This window comes from Marmota marmota, unplaced genomic scaffold (genome assembly GCF_001458135.2).
Source record: "Marmota marmota marmota unplaced genomic scaffold, marMar, whole genome shotgun sequence".
Classification (NCBI taxonomy): Eukaryota; Metazoa; Chordata; class Mammalia; order Rodentia; family Sciuridae; genus Marmota; species Marmota marmota.
The window spans coordinates 1,136,558-1,146,721 of NW_026000138.1; the positions used below are offsets into that span (position 1 = coordinate 1,136,558).

At 44.4% G+C, this 10,164-nt stretch overlaps 1 protein-coding gene across 1 annotated transcript; it reads left to right on the top strand.

Annotated features, from left to right (window-relative positions):
- Positions 1-21: 21 nt before the first annotated feature.
- Eif2b1 (eukaryotic translation initiation factor 2B subunit alpha) lies at positions 22-10,163 on the top strand. The gene is made up of 9 exons (XM_015502409.2): positions 22-153; positions 920-1,021; positions 2,189-2,325; positions 2,415-2,531; positions 4,302-4,414; positions 4,971-5,039; positions 6,529-6,604; positions 8,553-8,678; positions 9,310-10,163. Exons 1-9 carry the CDS (start codon positions 141-143, stop codon positions 9,472-9,474), a joined length of 918 nt encoding a protein of 305 aa, XP_015357895.1. The 5' UTR covers positions 22-140; the 3' UTR covers positions 9,475-10,163.
- The last annotated feature ends 1 nt before the right edge of the window (position 10,164 follows it).

The window sequence follows — 10,164 nt, forward strand, 5'->3', positions numbered from 1 at the left end:
ACGGCCCCGCCCCCAAAGCGCCGGAAGTGGCGTCTGGGGTGCGCCGCGCGCTGTCAGCTTCTGGCTTGGCCGGCTCAGTCGCGGGACTCGCTAGCAGCGAGCGACTCTGGGGCCCGAGCTCTCCGCGGTCCGGAGGCACCATGGACGACAGGGGTGAGTCGGGATGGGCTGGGGGGACGAGCCGCACGGAGGACCCCACCAACCTCCCAGCCAGACTGGGCTCGGGAGAGTCGCTGTCCACTCTCCTGCCGCTCGGCTGGACTTTCCTATAATCACAATTAAATCCCCCTCGCTGCTCCCGAGTCAGGGAATGGGCCTGAGAGCGTCCCCAGACGCCCCACACAGCCCCGTCCCCGGGCCTCCGAAAAAAAATGAGACCCGGACCTCGTAAAGGAGGAAGGCTTCCTGCCACAAGGATAAGGCATCTTTGGTCTGCTCATCCTGTACGGTTATCAAGGTGTCTTATTAAGTAACAAATGAGGGCGAACTAATACAATGCTTGTCATGTAAAAAAATAAAGCGAAGTGGATTGAACTCTCCATATACATGTGTGTATGTGAGTAAACTTGAATTAGCACAGACTCTGGGGGGAGAGCAGGGGAAATTGGAAAGGTAGATGACTCTGTGATCCTCTCAACACTTAGGAAAGAGTAGGAAGGAGAATGACTTTTCATTACCTTAACAGTAGGGCTTAAAATTTATGCCTTGCATACAGATAACTATCTTAAAATAAGAAAGAGATCTTGTAACAGTAAAGTGGTGTCGTCTCTATGCCTATCAGCATTTATCATGTCCCTATAACACTCCCAAAAGAAAGTATTTTTAAAATGACTTTGCTTAAGGTCAGCAATCATAAACACTCTCCAGCCTTACATCCTGCTAAGTGAATCTGATTAGTCACTTTTTTCTCCCTTCTCAGAATTAATTGAATACTTCAAATCTCAGATGAAAGAAGATCCTGACATGGCTTCAGCAGTGGCTGCCATCCGGACTTTGCTGGAGTTCCTGAAGAGAGATAAAGGTAAAGAATGTCATTCTTGAACACTCTGGGTCTTAGGAAAGTCTTCTGAGGACTATTAGAAATGTAGAAAATGAGACATGTATATTTGTCTAGCCTTAAGCCAACTTCTTTCTTTATTTCAGGCCTTTTAACCTGGAGCTAGCCCTCAAGTTGTCATCAGAAAGGATCCTTTCCATAAATGAAATGTGCTTTGAATCAAAAATGACCATTTTTTCTCATATTAACCATGCTTAAATTACAGCAGTAATTCAACTTTATACATATTTATTGAGCTTCAGCTTTGCCCTGAGTTCTCTGCAGACACTACAGAGAACATTTCAGAATAAATTCTGTTATTAAATATCATTCATTGTGATCTATTAATTCACCGTTCTAAATGTAAGTGTCTGAGTATGGTATAACAAAGTGGTGGTAGTAATGATGATGCGGCCACCTTCTGTAAACTGAAGGGCTGGCCTACAGATGTGTTTCTACAACGGCCTCCACTGGCTTCGCATCATACCTACAACAACATTCAAATCTGAGGCTGCCCTGTACTGTCACATCTTCACCTCTACTTAATTATGTTCCATGTTGTCCGCCCCTAAACTATGCTACAGCCCTTCTAGCCTCTCATTGTTTTTCATGCCAATTTTATTCCCATATTGGGGCCTTTGCATTGTTTTTTTTTTATTTACTTTTTTAGTTTTCGGCAGGCACAACATCTTTGTTGGTATGTGGTGCTGAGGATCGAACCCGGGCTGCACGCATGCCAGGCGAGCGCGCTACCGCTTGAGCCACATCCCCAGCCTGCCTTTGCATTGTTATGGTCTATGCCTGGAACTTTCTTCACTGGGTCTTTATGTGGCTGTATCCTTTATTATTCAGGTCTCAGTTTAAAATGGTCCCCATTCCAAGAGGCCATCTCTTTCCAGTAGGCACCTTGTTCATCCTTCTGTTCTTTTCTGTCTCTTCTACATTCTATAATTCATTTATTTGCTTGTTTGTTGTTTGCATTCTCCACTAGGAAGCAGAGCCCTGTCTTTTTCACTGATGTATCCCTGTCATCTAGAGCAGTGTCTGGTATACAGATGAAACCAGTAAATATTCACTATATGGATGAATCACACACTAGCAAGGGACTGTGACACTCTGGGGAACATCAAATTTCTCCTTTGATCATTCCAGGGGAGACAATCCAGGGCCTGAGAGCAAATCTCACCAGCGCCATAGAAACCCTGTGTGGCGTGGACTCCTCCGTGGCAGTGTCCTCTGGTGGGGAGCTCTTCCTTCGTTTCATCAGCCTTACCTCCCTGGAGTACTCGGTAAGCCATTGACTGCCATCTCTGATTGACTGCAGATATTCTCAGCTTTACCTGGATCTTCTTTCCTCATTTTGCTCTTCTCTTCCTAGGATTACTCTAAATGTAAAAAGATCATGATTGAGCGAGGAGAGCTTTTTCTCAGGAGAATATCCCTGTCGAGAAATAAAATTGCTGATCTATGCCATACTTTCATCAAAGATGGGGCGGTGAGTAGATATCTATCACATGTGGTAACAGAGCAAGGACTTTGGAATCAGGTGATTAGGGCTAAAATCCCAGCTCTTCCACTTATTTAATGAGTAACCTTGGGCAAGTTCTTTAGTCTTCTCATCTGTTCAATAAGAACAACAATAAAGCCTTCCTCATGGGATCACTGTGAGGACTAAATGAAATGTTATGTATAGGGGCTCAGCGCTCTGCCTGGCACACAGTGCTGTATAAATATTTATATATAATATATAAATATTATATATACTTTTTATATATTATATATATTATACACAGTGCTGTATAAATTATTATATATAACAATATACAAATATTATAAATGCTTGTTGGTGTGAACAGGCAGAGGAAGACATTGGCATAGCATTGGTGGTTCTTAATTTAACAAGAAGTTCTTCTAAAGAAGTATTTTTATGATTGGATATATAGTTGGTTGAATCCACACAGACCAGCTCTTGTCACTGGTTAACATGAAGCATCTTCCTGGTTAAGGTTAGCACTGGGTGGAGATTTTAATCTTGTTTCAGATGCTGTGGCAGTAATGCAAGGCTCCCAGACGCGCATCAGTCAAGTGAGGAGAGACAGGAACTTCTCGTTGGGCCGGTCTCTCAGCACAGGGGTCATACTCATAAAACTTTTATGATGTCTCTCCCACCAGCATACATCTTACATCCTATTTGCCACCTAAGCCTCCACTGACCATAAAAGATTTTTACTTGCATTTCAACTCTTAAATCTTGTCCTCTTTTTTTATTATCCCTTTCCAAACCTTAGAAGTTATTAAATAAATTACATAGTAGGTGTGAGTGAAACCGTACAAAAGCCAATTCACGAACAAAGCCTTTTTGGGCCAAGTGGAGGCAGGGTTGTGCCACCTCTTGCCGAAGACTTCTCCATCCCTGCCCTAGACTTGCCATGCTTGTCAGTATTCGGCAGGCTTCCTCTGCCTGCATCACCCTTCTCTGCACTGATCTAGACTACATTTAGAACAGGGCTGCTCACATTTGAACATGCAGATGAGTCACCAAAGGTTCTTATTAAATGCAGATGCAGCAGTTCCAGGGTAGGGCCTGCGAACCTGCATTTCTAATGTGTCGAATAGGACTGACAGGAGCTAGAGAGCCATGTCTGTCGTCCTGTTTTACATGATCCTTCATGTTCTCCCTTGGAACAGGGACCACATGTAAATGTCCACAAATATCATCTGCACCACAGACGGCTTGTTTTTATCCCAGACAGTATTCATAAAATTTTCAACTAACACTATTAGCTAACACTTAATTATTAGATTTTCAGCTTCTCTGGAAAAATCAGATGTTTTGGCAATAGTGGAACCACATGACAACAGTAAGAGCTAAGGAACCTGGGTCCCCTTAGTCTTTCCACAGCCAGTGGTGCCACCTCACCCGCTGCATTGACTGATGTGATCTGCCTGGTACCTGTCTACCCAAGTGTGCAAACTATGTCTTAGAGATAGGGAGACCAACCCAGGGAACCCCATGGGCTCTCAGACCCTGTGTGGGGGCTCCACTAGGGAAACCCACACTACATTGCTCTAGCAGGAACTTTTTCAGCTTGTAGGGGGATTGAAACTCAGTGTACTCTCAAGGTCTCTTCTGATGATGGTTGACTTGTGAGGAAAGCCTACAGAGGAGCTTGGAGCGCCAGGACATAGTGCACACATCACAGTGCAGATGGTGTGGGCAGTCGCCAGGGAGCTTGCCCCTTCATGAAACCTTCTCTATCCACAGAGAATATTGACTCACGCCTACTCCAGAGTGGTCCTGAGAGTGCTTGAAGCAGCTGTGGCAGCCAAGAAGCGCTTTAGCGTGTACATTACAGAGTCACAGCCTGATCTGGCGGGGCAAGTATCTTCCCATTTGGTCACAGGTTGATCAGTCATTATGGAGCATACCAAGGACTGGAATCCATCATAGTAGGAACCAGAACATGCCCCCATTGGCCAGGCAGGTGACATGGCCTTCAAACTTGTCATTCCTGCTCCTGGAAAAACAATCATGTTGGATTTGCAGCAGGGCAGAGTACAGGCTCCAGGTTTCTATTTAAGTAGTCAAATCAGAGGAACACCAAGACTGTTGCTGAGAAGTTTTTATTAAGGAGTAGGTACTTCACACCCCTATCTTTTCAGAAGATAATAAAAGCAAAACTTTTTCTTTTTGCAAGAATTTCCATCTTTTCCCCAGAATACCCGAGTATATTTTTCCTGAAATACATGCTTTTTCTTAGAAAAAACAAATTCTTGTTTCCTTAATCCAAAAGTCTTGGGACCTGCCCCTTAGTCCATAAGTAATAACTGAGCTTCAAGCTAGCATGATTTATCACTGTCTTAATTGACTCATCAAACATCAGCATGGGACTTTCTTGGACTTTCCCTAATTTTCTCAAAATGTCATCTTTAGTAAGAAAATGGCCAAAGCGCTCTCTCACCTCAACGTCCCAGTCACCGTGGTGCTGGATGCTGCTGTTGGGTAAGTGCTCGTCTTCTTTGGCCGTGACCACCTGGCCTGCCTTCTCTCAGGGTTGACTCTAAGCAGTGCTTTCAGATTGAAGGTTTGACTCCCATTCCTAAAGCTACACTGCGTCTTAATTAATAGCTGCTCTAAACCAGCAAGCCCATTATGAGGTCTCCGTAGCATATGCAGGAAGTAGGACTGTGGAATGTTGGTTAGTGACGGTTGTGTTCCTAGCACTGTGAGTAGGAGCGTCTGTGCATTTCAAGAGTGACATATAAAGGTTGAATTTGATCAGCATCTTGGGTAATCCGTTCTCTTTAGCCCTAACATAGCTGTCCTTGGTGCTGTACTGGGTGCTGCTTCTCATGCAGGTGTTTCTCTCCTCAAACCAAAATCCCATTTTGCTGGACTCATCAGTGCATTTCATAAGAAAAAACAGGAGTAATAATCTCTTAGGAAACATACACTCAGTCAGATGATCAAGAAAATTACAGCCATGAGCATGCCTGTAATTCCAGCAGCTTGAGAGGCTGAGACAGGAAGATTGAGTTCAAAGCCAACCTCAGCAAAAGTGAGATGCTAAGCAACTCAGTGAGACCCTGTCTCTAAATAAGATACAAAATAGGGCTGGGAGTGTGGCTCAGTGGTTGACCCCTGAGTTCAATCCCCAGTACCAAAAAAAAAAAAAAAAAATTAGGAGTGTGTTCAAGAGCACGTTTTTGAGCAACTCTACCTGTTTTGCTCATTTTAAAAGTAAACACTGCTTGGCACAGTGGCACACAGCTACAAACCCAGAGACTTGGGAGGCTAAGGCAGGAGAATCTCCAATTCAAGGCCAGATTCAGCAACTTAGTGAGACCTGTCTCAAACTAAAAAAATTAAAACGGCTGGGGGTATAGCTCAGTTTTAAAGCACCCTTGGGTTCAGTCCCCAGTACCACCCCCCTCCAAAAAAAAATAGGGTAAATAAATAAATTTGCTTCTTCGTACTAGAAATATTCTTAAATTGAATAATGGTTCCCAAACTCAGATTGCATTGGATTGGGTTTTTTTTTTTTTTTTTTAAGAGAGAAAGAATTTTTTTAATATTTGTTTTTTAGTTTTCGGCGGACATAACATCTTTGTATGTGGTGCTGAGGATCGAACCCGGGCCGCATGCATGCCAAGCAAGCGTGCTACCGCTTGAGCCACATCTCCAGCCCTGGATTGGGTTTTTAAACGTTCTTATTTGTGTTGAAGCAGAACTGAGCGCACCATACAAATAAGGGGGAGTACTGATGCACATGCTTGTGAGCATGCATAGGGCAGTAAAGTATCCATCATTGAGGGGTGGTGGTCAGAGATTTTAATGCCTGTGGTAACAGAACTGGAAATACACCAGGGGTCCCTTTAGAGCAAAGGTAGTTGTGGGAAGAACTTGCCATGATGAAAATGGATATCAGAAAATGATGCTACCACCTAGAGCACAGAAAAGAGCATAAAAAGCTTCCGACTTCTTTCCTCAGCTACGTCATGGAGAAAGTAGACCTCGTCATAGTCGGCGCTGAAGGAGTCGTTGAAAACGGAGGGATTATTAACAAGGTAGGAGAGGAGCAAGGGTTCTCCCAGTTCCTGCTCCAGACAAGGGGCTATTACTGACAGAATGCCAGAGAGCTTTATGTGTCCGTTCGTTCTATTCCAAATCTTAGCCTCAGGACTTCAGCAAGGTATCAAGTTGTCACTCCAATTTGGTTCAGATTTCCTTCCTTCCGGGCTCAGTGGTGCACACCTGTAATCAATCCCAGTGGTTTTGGAGGCTGAGGCAGGAGTGTGATCATGAGTTCAAAACCAGCCTCAGCAAAATTGAGGCACTAAGCAACTCAGTGAGACCGTCTCTAAATAAAATCCAAAATAGGGCTGGGGATGTGGCTCAGTGGTTAAGTGCCCTTGAATACCCAGTACCCCCCTCCCCACTGCCTAAAAAAGAAAAAAAGAAAACGTAGCTACAAAACTTAAGCCTGTAATATGTATTCACACATCTAACTGGAACATGAAGTTTTTGTTTTTGCTTTATTTAATCAAGCATGTTTGTGACCTCAGTATATTTCATTAGTTTCTCTATGTGTTGCTTAACTTGGAAAAGTTTCATATATATATTTTTTTCCTCAATACAGGGGATTGAACCCAGGGACACTCTACCACTGACCTACATTCTTAGTCATTATTATCATTATTGTTGTCATTATTTATTATTTTAAATTTTGAGACAGGATCTTGCTAAAGTTACCAGGCTGGATTCAAACTTGGGAACCTTCTGCTTCAGTCTCTGGAGTCACCACCATGCCTGGCTGAAATAATTTTTTAAATTGTAGTTAAGATATATACATAGCTAGGCGTACGGTGCATGCCTATAAATCCCAGCAGCTTAAGGCAGGAGGATCTCAAGTTCAAAGCCAGTCTCAGCAAAAGTGAGGCACTAAGCAACTGAGACCCTGTCTCTAAATAAAATACAAAATAGGGCTGGGGATGGGGCTCAGTGGTTGAGTCCCCCTGAATTTAATCCCTGGTTATCTGCCCCACCCCCCAAAAAAATACATAAACCAAAAAAAAACTTTTGGTGGGGGGGGTGCCAGGGATTGAACCCAGGAGTACTTCATCTCTATGCTACATCCCAGCCCTTACAGTTCAGTGGCATTAAGTACATCCATATATTTTTAAATACAGTCACCATTGTCTGCTCGGAAAATTTACATTCTTCCCAAACAGAAACTGTACCCACTGAGCACCAACTTCCTGTCCCCTCCCCTCATCCCTGGCCACCTATACCATACTATCGCTGTGATCTCTGACTCATTTCACTCAGTGTGACAGTTTTCAAGGTTCACCCACACCCTAGCATGTATCAGAATCTCATTCCTTCCTCTGTTTGGTACCAGGAATTCATCCCAGGGGCACTTAACCCTGAGCCACATCCCAGTCCCCTTTATTTTGAGACAGTCTTGCTAAGTTGCTGAAGACCTAAGTTGCTGGGGCTAGTCTTGAACTTGAGATCCTCCTGCCCCAGCCTCCTGAGTCACTGGGATTATAGATGAAAGCCACCATACCTGGCTATCTACTCATTTTTCCCCACACACAAATATGGACCACTTCACAAATTTATATCTCATCCTTACTCAGGGGTTCCTATTTTAGTATATGTGCTGCCAAAGCGAGCACAATCTACTGTTTTCATGATGGACATGAGGCTATGAGCACCATTGGCTGGTGTGAATAGTGTTGCTTGTGGATATCTGTGAACAGGTATCTGAGTCCCTAAGAGTCACAAAATGGTATCGCATTGTGGTTTTCATTTGTGTTTCCCTCCCCAATAACTGATGATGTTGAGCATCTTGCACTCACTTAAGGATCATTTGCATATCTTTGGAAAAACACTGTTTTTCTAAAAGGTCCTCTGATTCCAAAGTGAGATTTACATGTTTGTTTATACACTTTCCGTTGCTCCCAAGTTCCAAGTGTGCTCAGAGCTCATCCTCTGGTTTCTGACCCCCAGATTGGGAGCCACCAGATGGCCGTGTGCGCCAAGGCACAGAACAAGCCCTTCTATGTGGTTGCAGAAAGCTTCAAGTTTGTGCGGCTCTTCCCACTAAACCAGCAAGACGTCCCAGATAAATTTAAGGCAAGATTTTCCTATCTAAAGGGGTTCTTGAGTCTAATCTGAAACCTTTAAAAAAACTGCAGTGCTAAGAATATTCCAGAAAGTCATCTCATTACTATTTTTGCCAATACTTGCGATAAAAAGATCAACTGGTGGTTACTGAACTTGAATGCGTCCCTTCCCCAGAACTCACACTCCATTCCAATTCCCACAGTCTGTAGAGAGGCAGTGGCTAATCCCAGCTGTGGGATGCACTGTCCAGGCTCAGCTCATACCTCCATCCTTTACGAACCATGCACCTTGACCAAGTCCTTCTGCTGAGCCTCAATTCCTTCTGTAGAGTGGGATGGCACTAACTGACAGAGGAAGCCTTCGGCAGGGCTGGCTCCAGGCCACTCTTCATAGTTACTCTAACTAGCTGCCGTGGGAGGTCTGGAGAAGGGAGTCTAGCAGTTGTGAGGGCCCCATGGTTTATTTCTCTTGTTATGCTTTGTCCTTGGCTGGTAGGCCACTATGGTGTGGCTCACAGCGGGGGGTCTGCCCTCCCATGGCCAAAGCAGCCTCAGGACCAGCACACTGCACATGCCAAGGCCTCAGCAGCAGAGATCACTGGCTGTGCCATGCAGACTAACACAGGTTCTTCTCTCCTCAGTACAAGGCAGATACTCTGAAGTCTGCACAGACTGGACAGGACCTGAGAGAGGAGCACCCATGGGTGGACTACACCTCCCCTTCGTTAATCACCCTGCTATTCACAGACCTGGGCGTGCTCACACCCTCGGCAGTCAGTGATGAACTCATCAAGCTCTATCTATAACCACTGGTCTTCCCGGTGTCCAGTGTACCTGCCTGGGGCAGGGTGGGCAGCCTCTCAACCCCTGTGAGCCAAGCCAAAAGGAATCATTCTATGGAAGACCCGTGGACTGTGGATTTAAATTACACGTCTTGGAGGATCTTTTTTACTCATGTGTTCTTGGTTCTGAAACCAAACCTAAATGAGCACCAAACCTAAATGAGCATACAGTTTCCAGAGACCTTCATTGTCCAGAAATAGCTACGTTATTGGCTGCTTCCCTGAGGGAAGACCAAGCCCACCACCCTTTCTCCTGTGCTGCTCCACACTAATTTGCCAAAAGCATCCAAGAAAGGTAGGCTGAGAAGCAGTGCCACAGCCAGACCCCTATGGTAAGGGACAGCAGCTGGCAGGACATGCACCACATGTGGAGCTCATGAGAAAGGCAAGGGACACTTGCTGGCTTGCATCTGCTCCATCCCCTGGACAGGACCTAGCCAGTAAGTAAATACTGAAGTTACATCGCAAGGCAGGCAGGAGCAACATTTAGCAGGTATCATAAAGATACCTTCCTGCTGGAGTATTTGTAAACTTAGATTCTGAATCTGTAAAAGGTGAATTTCCTGTGAATGTGTTTGGTCCTAAACAGCTTTTTAAAAATATATTTGGGAACAAATTCAGCATTTTCAAATAAATTATATGAAAGATTTTGAT

What these genes read in the sequence shown, in the direction of transcription:
- Eif2b1 (XM_015502409.2), top strand. An exon ending in ACGGAGGGATTATTAACAAG is followed by an intron (nt 6,605 to 8,552) that starts GTAGGAGAGGAG and finishes TCTGACCCCCAG; the next exon opens with ATTGGGAGCCACCAGATGGC. An exon ending in ACGTCCCAGATAAATTTAAG is followed by an intron (nt 8,679 to 9,309) that starts GCAAGATTTTCC and finishes TTCTCTCCTCAG; the next exon opens with TACAAGGCAGATACTCTGAA.